Raw genomic sequence first — 16196 nt, 5'->3', positions numbered from 1 at the left:
AGCGCTCTGGGGGGGAGGGGTTTTCATGTTCACCCCCGAAAACTACATCCGGTACCGGCTGAAGACGGAGTGTAGTAGTAACCCACCCAGCACGGGCGGGCATCGCCGGGGAAGTCATTCACCTGCACGTGTTTCATTATTTTTAACTCACCTCTATTTAGGCTTTATTAGCGTGAGCGTAAAGGATAGTTGTGATTTAGCGGGGTTATTACTGTGCTGTGTGTTTGTGTGCTTAAGTACGAGCGAAAAACTTTCTATCGCAAAACCGAACGTAAAATAAGCTCTTATTACAGTTATAATGGCTAGTTTTAGTGTGATTGTGGCTATTCATTCACTTTCCAGTTGATAGTCATTGTACTATTGATTGTGCAAAAACCATCCTGAAACGGTTAGCCAAAACCGTTTCACACATTGTTGTTTTTAACATTGGTTAGTCTGTCGATGTCTGACGAGTCGGCCGGTCTGATGGTACAGTCGTCAACTCGTACGACTTAACAACATGCCCGTCATGGGCTCAAGCCGGGCCGTACCCCATACGTAGGATTGACTATCCTGCTATATGGTAATAAAAAAGACACTGAAAGCCAATCCCACTGGTGGCACAGGCAGGCCTTGATCGACAACGGTTGTTGTGCCAAAGAAGATGAAGAAGCAGTCTATCGATTAAGCCTGTATTTGCACATCGATTTTTGTACTCTTGGCTACTTAAAACAAGAAAATGTTGCATGATTATTTTGTACTACGATTGATGCAGAGAGTTGAAAAGTTGGGCTTTTTTTACAAATTACAGGTTGTCCCAGAGATACGCTATTCAAGTGAATCGAGAAGGCACTGCTTGTCTCGAAGTTGTATCGAATTTCGCGATTTCCAGCCAAATTATAGCTAAAGTTTTAGTCAATGTGCTTTAGATTTGTTTTACTAGAGACAATTGAAGTAACAATTAAATAAATTCGGCACATGAGCCAAGGGTACCTAACTTGCATTCCCTAAGTGCCAGAAACTCTTTGTTTTTCAAAGGCATTCAACGGTACCACAGTCTACCAGATAAAATTAAGAATGCGAGAAGCTTGCCGGATTTCAAACGTAAGTGCGTCATATATGTAGAACAAACTGTATAATGTGAAATATGTGTAGATGTCCCATGTCATTATTAAATGTGTAACTGCAGTTGTCATCACGATCTTTATGATGATGATAAGATTTTTCTTTACATACTATAAATAAAATTAGAAAAAAAATATGAGAAAGAGTCAACATAGGTTTGAGACACGCGCGCGTACAAGTGGATATTTGGGATCTATTTGGGGGAATTTACGGTTTGCACACGGTCTGGGAGGTCGCAACAGGATTCACTCATTGATGATTGTAAGTGGCCAATTCCAGATACATTAGGTTCACCTGCTTCGGAAGGTAGTGCCATAGAGCCATTGGCACTAGTGGAACTGGCCATATGCATGTCGCAGTTGTGTCCTGATAAGTGGTGCGCCAGATCCATTTATTGGTTCTTGGCAGGCTATGTAAAGGATGCTAGGGAATACCATTGTATTCGATGGAGTATGACCCGTTTTTTCTTGATGAAACTGTGTTGGTCATCTTGGGTGTGTGTATGACTCGGTCAGTTCCTCTGTGAGTTTTCCGATGCCACCACTTGCTCGTACAAAATATTTCAATTTACTTATCAGAGTAATATTATCGTAAAGATACTTCCGTCCTTCTCAAACCTATGTTGGGGAAAGAGGTGGGACTTATCATCATCATTCATCATAAATTCCTCAAAGGACAGTCAAAGTTAGAAAACCGGGTGTGCAAAATTCCGTATTTAAGATTTATTATCTTTCTCGGGGAGTATCTCTACTAGCTTTTAGTTCTCATAATAACTTGATGCAGTATTTCAAAGAATTCTCTATCTCCTAAATTTAAATTCCTAAGCAAATGTATAAAACATAAAATACTTGTAAAGCGAAATCCAGTACATCTTTGAGTTGTCATACGAACTTACTGTCGCAAAATTGATTCAAAGAGCTCTTCTATCATGGCTGGAATACACAATTAAGATTTAACATAGTTTTTACAGGATGACACATTATTTAATTCCATCCAATTTTGATTATTTTTTTTCAGTAAAAAATCACAAAAACACACAATTTCCACTGATTTTTATTAGATTCCGGACTTTAAACTTTACAACTTTATAACTTTAAACAAGATCTAACTATTTGATATTATTTGTTTTTCATTTCTTTTAGTTTATTTATCGTAATTATTCACGCATAGCAAACATCGAATTTCGCTGATACGTTTATCCTGAATTAATAAGACATATAATTATACACGTTGAGACATTCTATTTGACATTTTTATTTGAAATCACTCATTCTTTTCAAATCCCTGCAAGCACAATGACGCATAGAAACATCCCCTACCGTATTAAAATCCCCTTTTCGAACAAATCCTTTCCTCTCATCAAATGGATTTATTACACGCCCTGTGAACATGGCACAAAGCATCACCCTCGCTAGTTGTACAATTTGTAATAGAAAGATGCATCATCCTGCTTGAATCAAAGTGCTTATCGTAAAAAGAGGGAATGGCGAAGAAAAAACACGGAACAAGAAAAACGTCAATTTTCCAAAAAACTGATTGATATGAGCGAAAATACCATCCTTAAGTGACTCGTCTGACGCGCTCTGCCTGGTCCACCAGCGGCGCGTTACATTTATTGCACACATTTGAGGCATAATTTTTGTCCACCGCTTACCGCACACAATGGCCCCCGGTGGCCAATTGTGTAGCGTAATGGCTGACTGTCCCCTCCATAACCGAACATAAGGTTTACCGCGCGCGTCCGCGCGCTTTCCCTCGCTTCTTTCTGCAAAACAACTTCAAAGATAAATTGCGGAATTGCTAGACGCAGCACTTTCCGGGACGCTGGAACGCTCCCTGTTCTGTCTTCCGCCGTTACGTTCTGAAGGCATACACACACATATACAAACACAGCATCATAACACCCGGTCCCAGACACGCACCCGTTCCGGTCACGCTGAGCTGAAATTGACTCATAAAAATTGGAATATAGCGCTCCGTCGTTTCCCATCGTCGTCGTCGTCGTCGTCGCTGCGCCCTGGCGGTACAAATCAAGAGCTGCTGCTGCTGCTGTTCACCTCCTCGAGGGTATCGCTGCCTGCGGCCATGGGTGAGCAAACATAAAAACGCACCCCGTCACAACGATACGACCGAGGGACCGAGTTTGGCAGCAGGTACATCGGAAAGGAAATTGTTTGCCTCGGCATGGGATTCGCCGGGCAAAAGCAGGAACTGGCCGTGTTTAGCCATGCTGAAGGGACTTTCCCTCCGCGTACGTACAGCGGATCCCTGGTTCTAAATCTTCGTCTCAATTTGACTCAATTAAGTGCCCGTGAGCTCATCGCCGTTTGCCGAAAAATGGTCACCCTCCTCGCAACGGAACACCGGAACACCGGAGCAACGACCCTGCAGCGGAGCCAAGCACTGCGTCGAATCTGCTGTTCCTGTTCGCTCCGATTTGTCCTCGTCCCGTCCCTCTCAGAGCAATGGCAGTGGTGTTGGTGTAGTTTACAGCGCGTAGGGAATGGCGACTTTTTTTTTCGTTATTGGTAAACCATTTTCCGCCAGCTTGAGCACATACATGTCGTTTTTTCGCTCTGAAGTCTGAAAAAAAGACGAAAAAGTCACGTAAAACGATCGAAAACAAAAACACAAAACGATCGACACAAAAAGCACGATTCTCGATCATTATTCTTAGCAAAAAGAGAGAAGAAGAAAACTAAAAAAACAGAACAAAAACGCCCCAGAAAACGATGCACAAAAGAAACGTGGCCAATAATATAAAGACAACTAAATCGCTTCCTCACCCGCTGGCCCGGCACCCGACAAACTGTGTCGCAAAAGTTGCAAAAAATCACACAGGAAAAGCCGTAAACGTTAAAGGTAACATGCGAAAGAACTCGAGGCTAAGCTAATCGAAGATGAATAAATGACGAAACACGAATGACGAACGAGAGGAAACAGAGCGAGCGAGCAAAAGCAAATCAATAACATAAGCAACGAAACCGAAACATGGACACGTGAACGAGGGAGCACAGCAAAGTGGACCGATTGCCCGATGCGAAATTGAAGCGTCGAGACAAAACAACAAAACATAAGAAAATGTGGAAGTGAGAGAAGCAAAAAAGCCTTTTAAAATAAAAATGATCCCTGACAGTGGACAACGGCAGTAGAGAGCCAGGCAGTATGCATGCAGCAAGCAGCCCGAGGAAGGAAGCGAAATCCATTTATTTTAGAATCATTTCGATTCTTCTCACTTCACGGGGTGGGCTGAGGTGTGTTGTTGTTTTTTTTTTGTCTCTTCCGCTTTTTTGTCCGTTTCTGTCTTCGTTTTCTTTCTCGCTCCGGTTCTTCCACGCCTGTGGAGGCCAAGGTAAAGCTATGCCTTAAAACTTTGCCCTAAAACCCCTTTTTTGCATGTTCGGCTTTAGTTTTCGCAGAAGGGCAGAGGCGTGCCTTTGGACGTGGCTTCCTTCTCTCCGTCCACCGTAAGCAACCGTCTGTCAGCGTGCTCCATCCAACGGGGCAGCAGCATCAGCAGCAGCAGTTGGCAGCACTTTAAAGCGGTTGGCAAACTGGTGGACCGTACACCGACCCTTTGCCGTACGTGAGTTCATGTCATGAAATACGTGTTCCCGTGCCCGTGTTTCGCAGCATTGCCATAAGCCGATCGGTGACGACGACCTGCACACACACACACACACACGTACACACTTGGCGAGTCCTTTCAACTCGCATGCTGTTTTGTTGTCTCGATTGTCTTGAAGGGATTCATCGCACGACCTTCCGACGCACCAAAAACAAGGAAGCTTTAAAGCTTGCCAAGAGAAATGTGCTACACGCCTTGTGCCTATGTTCGTGTGTGTATGTGTGTATGTGTGTGTGTGCGTATGCCACCATAATCATGTTGGCTTCGCATGCTGCTAAACATACGCAATACGCGGTGGCAGTATGGTTGCGTTTTTATTATGCTTCCGAACAAGCAGCAACAAAAAACAGCCGACGGCGATTCCGAAACGGTTGCTGGCAGACGGCCGAATTGGGCTGGCTTTGTGGGAGTGTGTGTGTGTGTTTTTTTCTGTTCCTTGTAGTGAACTAGGACCGTGAAGTGTTCCATAATTTTGTTGCTATGTTTTTGAGCTGTGCGGCGGATGCCAAAGGGGGAGTGGAGCGACTCTCAACACGGCGGACACGACGAGCCCGGCGTTGTTACGTCCGACGATGTTGTCGAAAAAGGACACTCGCGTGTTTCGGGCACATGGTGACACACGATGGGCAGGGGTGGTTGGTGGAATTGGTAAAGGGGATGGTCCAAACCCTCTCCCCCCACCCCCACAATTCGCCGTCCGTAACTGGTCTAAAGACGAGTGGAACTGGTCGAACTGTTGGTGCCAGCTGGTGCGCATGCTCCCCGCATGCGGGGACCAGCCCGAACAGTTCCGACCAGCGACCGACGACAGCTGGTTGTGCTGCTGCTGGGTCACCCTGTACTGGTTTGCTGTGAGAAAGAGAACGGTTGACGGCTTCTCTGAACAATCGGTCAAACCGGGAGCGAAGCAGCTTCTCACTACGGGAGGGCAGGCAAGAGATTAGAGAGAGGGACAAACTTTACAAAACAGGAGTAAACATTCTCTCTAGTGGCTGGAGCACCTTAACTTTACCACTTTTTTTGGAAAATGCACCTTTCATATTCTTATTCTAAATCTTCTTGGGTATAAAGAGCTGGATGGCAAAACTGTGTCAATTGCAACACATCGGTGTGCAGCGAATTTTGGTTGGTTTAAACTTCTTAAACACGAATAAAATTCTTCGATCTGTCGGTTTCGTTACAGCCCGAAAGAGCATTTTTAATCAATGGTAAATAAAGAGAGTATGATTGTTTACAAATAACAAAGATTTGCCGAGACATTGATTTCCAAAACATCGGGGCAAAAACTAAAATGTAAATGCCATTTCCATTCCTATTTCAATGTTCATTGTAATATTGGTTTATGTTCTTCTGTACCCAGCAATGAACTGTATTTGATTTTTTCCAATAATATTGCTTAGTGTCTTACTTCGACGCGTCTATTCTTATTACGATGATAACGAAGCACTGAGGTTATATTTATATTTTAAGATCAATTAAATACGATTGTTTTCTCTTATTTTGTTCAACACGCAACCGAATAGAAACGTCAATTGGAGAAATGATGCAGATGAGAAACGAATCACGACCGGTTTACGCAGCACCCAACAGTTATCCGTATTTATGTAGAATTGAGTAAAATTATTTGTTTTGTTTCGATTTTGTTGAAAATGTGTTGATAAATTAAGCTGCAAGAGATTATCGAAAAAAGGAACTTGCGCTTGTTTTGTGTTGTTGCAAAAAATACATGTCAGTTTTACGCTTAAATATTTAATATATTGAACCGTTTAAAAACCGATTCCAATGAATTCTAAAATTTTGTTTGAATTAATCAGTCATAGATAGTTATGTTTTACACCGTTTGCAATCTCAAGTAAACAATGTGCTAAGGTGTTTTTTAACATTGTTCTACTGTAAGTAAACATTAGACAGCTAACTGAAATGTTGATGCAGATCTGCCCTCCGATCAATCGTACTTTTAACATTTGCTTTCTCCAAACATATAATACGGGTTCGTTTTCTTAATTCGTATTTTGGAAAACTATAAATATTTTTAACTTGATTTTATTTTATTTTGCACTTATGTACCGTTCACTTATCTGTCATGTGTACTTACAGACGAACAATGAGCAAAATCACCTTAACTTGGTTTACTTAGGCTTCAAAACGGTGTGTTAGTGACATCAAATAAGGCATATCGATGATTATGAAGTTTTAAATCCTCTCATAAGTACAGAAATTTTTGTTTTTTTGTCTCAATTATGATTTGAAGAAGACTATAGACATAGAATTGACTTTTTAAAAAAGATTTTATTGACAGTAATTTGTTTGGTAGCTGTTTGTCATTAAAATCAGTTCTGAGGATAGAAATAACTAGACCTGCTTTTCAATCATTCAAACTATTAAGTAATGCAAAAGTATAACGTACACCTTAAAATCACAAAAAAATAAATCACTCACATATTCTACAAAATAGAAAAAAATTCAACATTCTAGCTCGTAAAAAACGCTCCAAATTTCCTTCAAGAAAATCTATAGAGATGCATTAAAATCCAAAGGCCAGCAATCAACAATTAACAATAAAAAGCGCTCAAGTGTTACAAAGGCAAATCTCAAAGCAAACCAACAACTCAAACATTTGTCCATTTCCCTACACAGTGTGCCATCTCACCAGCCATGAGCTGACAGTGAACTGAGCATAAACACAGCATCATGCTCACACAACACATTATGCTACGAGACGATATCACAGCTCTTGCGCTCACGCTTGTTAGCGTCTCATCTAATGCTCCTGTTTTGCAGACGCTCTCTCGTTTTTCGTCTCTCTCTTTCTCTCTCTCCCGGTTCGTCTGTCTCTCCTATTCGACTCTCACACACCTTCGCTCGAATGCGGCTACATAGAGCATAGAGAAAAACAAAAAAAAAACACACACACACTCACCACTCACAAACAAGCGCGCTTACGGGGCCGATCGATCGGCACGGAACAGCCGAGAGGAAAACGCGGCGGATCCCTGGTCGGAACGGGCCCGACCTTCGCCAAAGCCCGAAGAGAAGATTTTCATTCAGTCAAAATCTGTTTACGGTACGCAGCGGACGTGCGGCGTGTATGTGTCCATCTCACGTGACCGAAGCGCGCGCGCGCCCTCTTTCTTTGAGCCAAAAACCAGCCAGCCAATACTGATTCCGTCGATTCCGAGTGGGGTTTTCGGCTGTTTTTGCGTTAGTGTGTCTCTGCCGCAACCTCGCCCCCTATCCCACAGTGTAAATGTGTGTGTGCGCGAATTTTGGAAAGAAAAAGATTGAGACAACGCGAAACGCAAGTGAAAATCAAACGAAATACAAAAAAAAATAAATAAAGGTGCTTAAATCAAGTGCCGCAGCATCGTGCTAGAATTGTTGGGTGAAAATTGTGAAAAATAGCAGCAAAGCGTGTGCGTGGCTCACCGTGAAATCGAACGCATCCTGTGTGCGGTGTTGAGGTGAAAAGTTTAAATAAATTTCGTTTTGCGCAAAAATTGCGCTCGTGCGATAGTGTGCAGCGACCACGGGGAAAACTGTGTGCCCCGAGACTTGCCGACTGAATGCCGGGAGGGAAGAGTGAAAAATCAATTCGAGTACAGCAACCTCTCACCCGCCTGCCCTCGCCGAATCGGCCTGCCGCAGCAAGGGGTTTGGAGAATTGTGCTGTAAATCATTTTCCTCCTCACACCGAAGAGGTATTGCCGTGTGACGTGTGTGTGTGTGTGTGTGTGTGTGTGTGTGTGTGTGTGCTTCAAAGGAAAATATCGCATAGTTTTCCCTGAGTGAAACGAAACGAGAAAAATTCTAACCCCATTTTGCACACCCCACGACGAAATCATTCGACCAGTGTGAGGGGTGTGCTCGACGCTTTCCCAAAACCACAGTGGGCAATGGAAGTGAAGTGAATTTTCCCTACCCCGTACGTGATCGTGTACGTGTGTATGTGCGTGTGCGTTTGTGTGCATCTTGAAAGATAATGGTGCGTACGTTCGTTCGCAGCAGCATCAGCAGCAGCAGCAGTAGAGCAGCAGCAGTGCGAAGTTACGTCTTACTACTTCCACCCAAGATTGCTGCAGCGTGAAGCAAAAACCGCAAAGTCAGCAAACGGCAGCATCTTCCCGTCCGCAAGCACGCAAGCGAACCCTCCGGGCAGGAAGCGGGAAAAGGAAGGGGAAAAGGCAGCAAACCAACAACAACAAAAAAAAACAATCCCGTCGTGGTTCGAACGCAAAACCAATCCGGCAACGTCGGCGAAAGGCGGTCAACACACACACACACAGACAAGAAACGTCTACATTTTCGCAGCACAGCTTTTTGGCCCTTTCCGGGGGCCACCGGAAATTGCCCACACATCCCCTGGGTTCCTTCCTATTCCCCCTTGCGTGTGTTACGTATATGATTGTGGTTGCTTTGCCTTTCGGAAAGAATCCATAAGAAGTGAAAAAAATAAACCTGGAAGGCGAGAATATTTGATTTTCGTTTCATTTCGGATTTATGAAGCATTGGCTACCGTCTTCTTTTTTCTCAGTGTGTGTGTTTGTGTGTGTGTTTGTGTGTGAGTGTGTGCTGTATTGCACCAGCTAGTGTTTCCACACATTCTCCTGTTTTGCCCTGAGGGTGAATAATTCAAAGTTCCATTCGCCACAACTGAATTGGTCGCAGCTGCGAATCACGGTCGTGCCGTAACGCGCGTGCAGCTGTATAACGCGTGCACCGTAACGCTACGGTCGACACACGGTGAACCAATCAAAATCATCATCCCATCGTTGCCAGTGTGCCAGTGAGTGAAGGGTTTCCCAATATCATCATCATCATCGGCAGTAAGCGGAAGCAACGGGGAGTGTTGGAAGGGCGGTGGATTCTGTTTTCCCACCCTCAGCGTGCCGGTCCCGTGCTGCAGCATAAGCGTTACGTAATAAATTTTCATATAAAACGGCCCCATAACAAGGATTAAATTGGATTTATTACCAGTGAATGAAAAATTGATTTATGTACAAAATTGATTTTTCTCCCACAATCGTGCCACACCGTGCTGTGTGCCCTGTGTGAAAACGGTTTAATGCGGTTGTGGGTGTGTGTGTGTGTGTTAAAACCAAAAAAATAAACGACGCAGGGAAAGTGTAGTGAATGGAGCCCAATGTGCATAATAATTAATCCCTTGTTAATCGATAAAAATAAAGCGGAAAAGAGTGAGAAAAAAATATAAAAACGAATCTCGAGTCCGAGTGTGTGAGGCAGTTTATCAATGAAGTTTGTGTCCTGCAGGCCACTCAGCGCGCGTTGAGCCACTCGCCAGTCGCCGGTGCAGAAGGATCCGGGAGCCCAGCCCAGCCCAGCTGGACCGCAGTGAGTAATGCAAATGAAATCCCCCAGCAGGCGTAGAGCTCTGCCGTCCCCGTTCTGCACCGATAGCGCCATGGGCCCGACGACGGCACGGTGCATTTGTTGATCGTCCACACAGAGAGACACGAAAACAAAAACACACGCATTAAGAAGCAAAAGAGAAGGAAACAGGAGCAGAAGAAGAAGCAGTTTGGTTTGTTTTGGTACGTGAAGAGATTCGTTTTGTTTGTTAAGTTCGGCGATCGTGTGCTCCACCCGAAACGCCACAATGGAACAACGACATACCGAGCAGTGCGGGGCGCTGGATGGTTCGCAGTGCTTTCGGATAGGACGGCAACCGGAGGGGCAGCAGCACTGTCGGAGGCAGCCCTCCTCCACCCGGTACAGGGGCCGAACGACGCCGCTGCTGCTGTCCCTGCTGCTAGTGCTGCTGCTGCCCGCCCTCGTGAGCCGCGGCCAGGTGAGCGGCGAACCGAACTGCCCGTCCGCCTGCCAGTGCAAGTGGAAGGGCGGCAAGCAGGCGGTGGAGTGTCTGAGCGGCAACCTGTTCACCATTCCGGAGAACATCGACCACTCGACGCAGGTGCTGGACGTGTCCGGCAACAATCTGCAGATCATCTCGAACGAAACGTTCGTCCGGTCGAACCTGCTGAACCTGCAGAAGCTGTACATGCGCGACTGCCGCATCGGGCAGATCGATGACGGCGCGTTCGCCGGGCTGACGAACCTGGTCGAGCTCGACCTGTCGATCAACCTGCTGACGGCGGTACCGTCCGCCGCCTTCCAGCACATCGTGTCGCTGCGCGACCTTACGCTCGCCCGCAACCACATCCAGAAGATCGAGAGCCACGCGTTCCGGAACGTGACGGCGCTGACCAAGCTGGACCTGTCGTTCTGCAGCATCCAGACGATCGCGCCGCAAGCGTTCGAGGGGCTCGGGTCGCTCCACTCGCTCAAGCTGAACGGCAACCAGCTGTCCGAGCTGCGGCCGAAAACGATCGAAACGCTCAGCCGGCTGCACGGGATCGAGCTGCACGAGAACCCGTGGGTGTGCGACTGCCGGCTGCGGGCGGCCAAGCTGTGGCTGACGGAGCACAACATCCCGTACCCGATCGCGCCGACCTGTGCCGGTGGGCCGGAGCGCGTGATGGACAAAACGTTCGGCGAGCTGCAGGTGGACGATTTTGCCTGCAAGCCGGAGATGCTGCCGGTGCGCCGCTTCATCCAGTCGTACAGTGGGGAAAACGCCACGATCGAGTGCCGCAGCTCGGCCGTCCCGTCCGCCACGGTCAACTGGTACTGGAACGGGAAGCTGCTGGTGAACAACTCGCACTTCAGCGCGTACCAGCGCGTGCTGGTGCACGAGCAGGGCAACTTCGAGAAGCGCTCGCGGCTAACGCTCACCAACGCGCAGGAGACGGACTCGAGCGAGTTCTACTGCGTGGTGGAGAACCGGGCCGGCACGGCCGAGGCCAACTTTACGCTGCACGTGGCGATGCGCGACATCGGGTTCGCGATCGAAAACCGCCAAATCATTGGGCTGAGCGCGGCCCTGGTCATACTGATACTGTTCATCCTGCTGATCATACTGTTCCTGCTGGTGCGGTTACGGCGCATACCGATGACGGAGACGAAAACCCCGAACCAGGTCGAGGTGATCACGTCCGTAAGTCCCTCTAGCAATGTAAATGGCAAGGTGGCGACGCCTATTAACGATTGTCATTCTCCAGATCGAGCCAAAGCCGCCGGCGATCTGAAGTGCGGCCCGAACCCGGCCGCGAACCCGCTCCAGAAGCCGCCGCGGCTGACCGACCTGCCGTACTCGACGTCGCACTACGACGGCGGCGGCAGTCTGATCGCGTCCGGCCAGTGCTTCGTCTCGCCGACCCACTCGCTCGCCGGCAACAATCCGGACCTGATCAACGACACCAAGCGGCTGGGCAGCGGGACGGACCTGACGGCGGCGACGGCAGCGCCGGGCCCGGCCGTGCCCGGCGGTGGTGTGGCCGACCCGCTCGCCCACCTCAGCCAGCTGCAGCTGCAGGCCACCAGCGCGCTCAGCACCGCCCTCTCGCTGATGGATCCGGTCGAGCGGCCGGGCAGCGGCGAGTATAGCCGGGCCGGTTGCGACTCGCTCTATCCGTCCGGGCTGTGGGAAACGCACAGCTCCAACCTAGCGGCGACCGGGCTCGACCATGGTGCCAGCCACGGCCCCGGTCCGTACTCGGACAAGCTACCGATTCTCGGCGGCGGCTCCGGTGCCGGCCCCGCCATGCTAAACCTCGACGACGAAACGTCCTCGGTGGACTATCTCAGCCGGACGTTCCCGCGCACCCATCTTACCAGCGGGCTGTCGCTGTCGACCACCGCATCGTCCGCCGGGTCGTACGGCCACGGGGCGGCAGCAGCAGCAGCGACGGGCGGCACCACTACCACCGGCAGTGGCGGCGGCTACCCGGCCGACTACGGGCTGCCGATCGTGCCCGGCGCCGAGCAGCTGCACAACAAGCTGGCGAGCGGGCAGCCGGCCCACCACGGCAGCACCGGCAGCATGCCGATGAACGCGAAAACGCTGCGCGTGTGGCAGAAGGGCGGCGTGCCGGTTCTGCCACCGGTCACCGCCTTAAAACGTGCTTTATCCAACAGCCGCAACTCGCCCGACGAAGGCTACCAGGAGGGCTGCGGGACGGACGTGTAGTCCTGCCTGTAGCCTTTCCGCTTGCCCAGCCTGCTAGCAGCAGCAGCCCACGACCAGCCGCCTCCCTCCCCGGCCCCAGCGAGTGATAACGACGACGATGACGATGAGGACGACGTTTGAGCGCTGCCGGCACCACCACTGGATCCGCTCGAAACTGCTCGAAATGGCGCCTGCCGGTATGCAAACCGCACGACACACACACAGACGTTGGGCGTGGTGAAAAATGGTGTGCGTTTTTAGACAAGAAAACCCCGTTTTTGTGTTTTTGAGGGTGTGTGTGTGTGTGCGGTACGAGTATAGTATTTGTGTCTCTCAATCGCCTCGCGATACTCGAAACGTAGCTAGAACGAAAAAGCTTCCTCGGTGAGCAACACGCGTCACGAAACGACTAATAACTGAATGACCGTCGAGTGAGATTTGTAGACGTTGCCCAAGCAGAACGAACACGAAAACGAGTAGCGAAAAGAAAACCACCACCTCCGGTCCTTATGCGTGCGTGTGTACCATGTATGTATGTGTGTTAATTCTTGTGCAAGCGATCGGTAAAAAAGGGAAGTACGGGAAAATGGTCCATTGTTTTCAATTACGTTTCGCAGTACGGTCTGGTGATGGGTCGGTCTGGACCTGATAGTTTCTGTACTATCATTCAAACTTGTCACAAAGTTTGTGTGCGCGTGTGTTGTACAACTGTGGACCGGGAATTAACAAAATAAAAAAAAAACATCGGGAAGGCATTTATGAATGAGGTGCAAAGAAGAACAAAAGCACGAAAAAAACGCTCCAAAAGCAAACGCTGCGCGACAAGGCTCGGCTACAGGAGGGCAACAGCGGAAAGTGTATGAATGTGATAAGTACTGTGAAAGGTACGTCTTTTTTCATCTGATTTTGTTTGAGAGGTTTATGTTAGTTTCATTTTTTTTATACACACACATAACCATAATCCGAAAAGGAGTACGTAAGCGAACCAGTTCGGCGTTCGGCCTGGTATAACTAGAGCATAAGCACATCCCGGTGTAGTAGGATGTCCCTCCTCTGCCCCGTTTCCCTTTGTATCTGTGAAACGGCACACATGTTGTTTTTCAAGCCCCCTTTTTCCCGACCGTGTGCAGTCGGCGCTCTCCATCCACCAGCTCTCCAGCATTGGCCCGGGAAGTGCGGGAGCAGGGCTGTCACTAGTGAGCCCCGGGAAAGCTTCAAACAGCTTTGAGAAGAGTTTTGAAACAAAGTTTGAACACACATACACACAAACACATACACGGCCCTGGTGGTGGCTGGTGATGGAGAGCGTGGACAATGCGGGTACGTTGTAGAAAGCAACAAGGAAAGAGGAAGAAGAGGAAGACGAAGAAGAAGGGGGTAAAACATACCGAGAAACCGAGTTAAAGGACTCACTCACTCTCTGAGACAAAAAAGACTTGTAAACTTAATTAATGAAGGTAAATACTTAGGTGTACAGAAAACTTTGTTTATATAATTATAGCGAGAAAGTAAATAAATTATATCTATATACACAAGGCGCAGCAAAGGGTGGAAGAGGTAACAAAACAAAACACACACACACCCTCGCGCAGTACCGATGCGGGAAAGTTTGCTCCTGTCTAAATAGGCAGGTAAGGTGGGAGGCGAGTGTTATCGAAATTCGAATGGAAATCCTTAGAAAATGCGAACCATTCCGAAATGGGAAACATTGGGGCGAAACGAAAAAAAAACATTCAACACGAACACATGTCACCCTGTACAGTGTAGCAAATTGGAACATTAATATGTATGTGTGTGTGTGTGTTTGTGATTTTGTTCTGTAAAGTGAGCAGAGCATTGTGGCAAAGAGAAGAAAAGAAGCAAAAAAACTTACACAACCAAAACAAAATCGCATCGTATAAGCAGAAAGTCATTAAACAAGTAAAAAAAAAAAGGTAATGATTTCAGTGCAAAGCAAAGCAAACACAATGAAACGATACGGTAAAACAGCGAACACAGCGAAAAACGATACGAGGAGAAGTAAGAGGGGATAAACAAAAAAAACAAGAAATACTAGAAAAGAAACAAAAACTCTTAGGCTAGTTTTATATGCAACATCTAAACAGAACGAAATAGGCAACAGAAGACAACCAAAACAAAGTCACCCATAAACATTACACAAACAAACAACAAACAAAAACAAAAGAAAACTCCTAAAATCCTGCTTAGTGAGTTGGTTTAATCGAGCAGAACATTAAACGTTTTCAAAGGACAGAAAATACTGAGAGTGAAGCAAACGTAGCGTAAACACCCAAAAATGAAACAGCATCCAAATCTTAAAACAAAAAACGAAAAACAACTCATAAGGAAAAAAAACATTTATCGCAAACAGCAATACAAAAAACAGTTAAAACACGTCAAACCATCGAGAGGAAACGATTTCGAACAAAATCACCCATACGGCAACTCGAAACCCAGTAGTGCGAAAGGAGAGAGAGAGAGAAAATGTGAACCTGGGCGAAAACCAAAGACTTTACGATGAATAATGGAAACACGAAAAAGAGAGAAAAGGTAAAACAAGAGTAACCGATAGCTAACGCGATTGTGAAACGTACAGAGCAACAATGAACGGGCGAAGGGAAAAAAATAAACGACGCAAACTAGAAGTGTAGTAGGAAAAAAACAAAAACTATAGCAAAAAAGCTCAAGCTTGCAAAAAAAAAGATAAACGGAGAGGAAAGTGTAAGCTCATTGTAGGGAAATGATGAAGCCTGATAATGGGGAGAGAAAGAGCAAGAAAGTTCCCGTAGAGATATCTTGCGAGATGATGAAAAGAAAAGAAAGAGAAAAAAAAACCCTTGTGCAAGCACACAAACACACATACCTTCTTATATATACATATACCTTTAGTGAAAAGAAGTAAAGAAACAAGCCCCTAGCCCGCGCAGGATGGGAGGAAAACCCGGCTCGCTTTCCGGGAAAGTTCGCCCCGAAGTGGGTGGATAAAAACCGCCAGGGCTGCTTCATTCTGTGTATAGTTAAAACAAAAGGCGAGTCGAACGGGAGCGGGTACGGTGTGGTGGTAAAGTATAAACGGCCCCCGGTTTCCCCGCCGCTCGAAACACTACAGGCGCCACTCCCCCGTAGCGCCCTGCTAGTTGGCAGGAGTCAGAAGATAAATCGATCTGTTGTTTACGGTAAGAGACGAATGTGGAGACGGAAAGAGGGGAGAGAGAGAGAAAAAAATGGAAAATAAAGACATGAGTAAGTGAAAATCGAACAAAAACATAAACAAAAAAAAAACCACGCGCATTAACGACTACATTTACTTACGAAGGGGTCAACAATGAGAAACATGTAAGAGGGGCAGAAAAAAAACGCTCTCTGTGGGTTGCAAAGAAATGGGGCCGTGTCTTGAGGCAAGTTCGTCCTTTTCCGCTAGTTTCGAGGGGTCCTTTGCGG

The 16196-nt window shown here is 47.1% G+C and overlaps 1 protein-coding gene across 2 annotated transcripts; it reads left to right on the top strand.

Annotated features, from left to right (window-relative positions):
- The first annotated feature begins 7765 nt into the window (after window positions 1-7765).
- On the top strand, window positions 7766-15447 carry LOC121596115 (amphoterin-induced protein 2-like). 2 transcript variants are annotated; one of them, XM_041920767.1, is made up of 2 exons: window positions 7766-8193; window positions 9264-15447. In XM_041920767.1, the coding sequence occupies exon 2, from the start codon at window positions 10347-10349 to the stop codon at window positions 12774-12776; it is 2430 nt and encodes an 809-aa protein (XP_041776701.1). In that variant the 5' UTR covers window positions 7766-8193; window positions 9264-10346; the 3' UTR covers window positions 12777-15447. The 2 variants fall into 2 exon arrangements, with proteins under 2 accessions (XP_041776701.1, XP_041776702.1); XM_041920768.1 differs by having other exon boundaries at window positions 7801-7818.
- Window positions 15448-16196: the final 749 nt, after the last annotated feature.

This window comes from Anopheles merus, chromosome 3R, assembly GCF_017562075.2.
Source record: "Anopheles merus strain MAF chromosome 3R, AmerM5.1, whole genome shotgun sequence".
Classification (NCBI taxonomy): domain Eukaryota; kingdom Metazoa; phylum Arthropoda; class Insecta; order Diptera; family Culicidae; genus Anopheles; species Anopheles merus.
Note: the sequence above shows the minus strand (reverse complement) of the source record. Positions and strands in the feature narration are given on the sequence as shown.

What these genes read in the sequence shown, in the direction of transcription:
- LOC121596115 (XM_041920767.1), top strand. Translation starts at nt 10,347, where the DNA reads ATGGAACAACGACATACCGAGCAGTGCGGGGCGCTGGATGGTTCGCAG.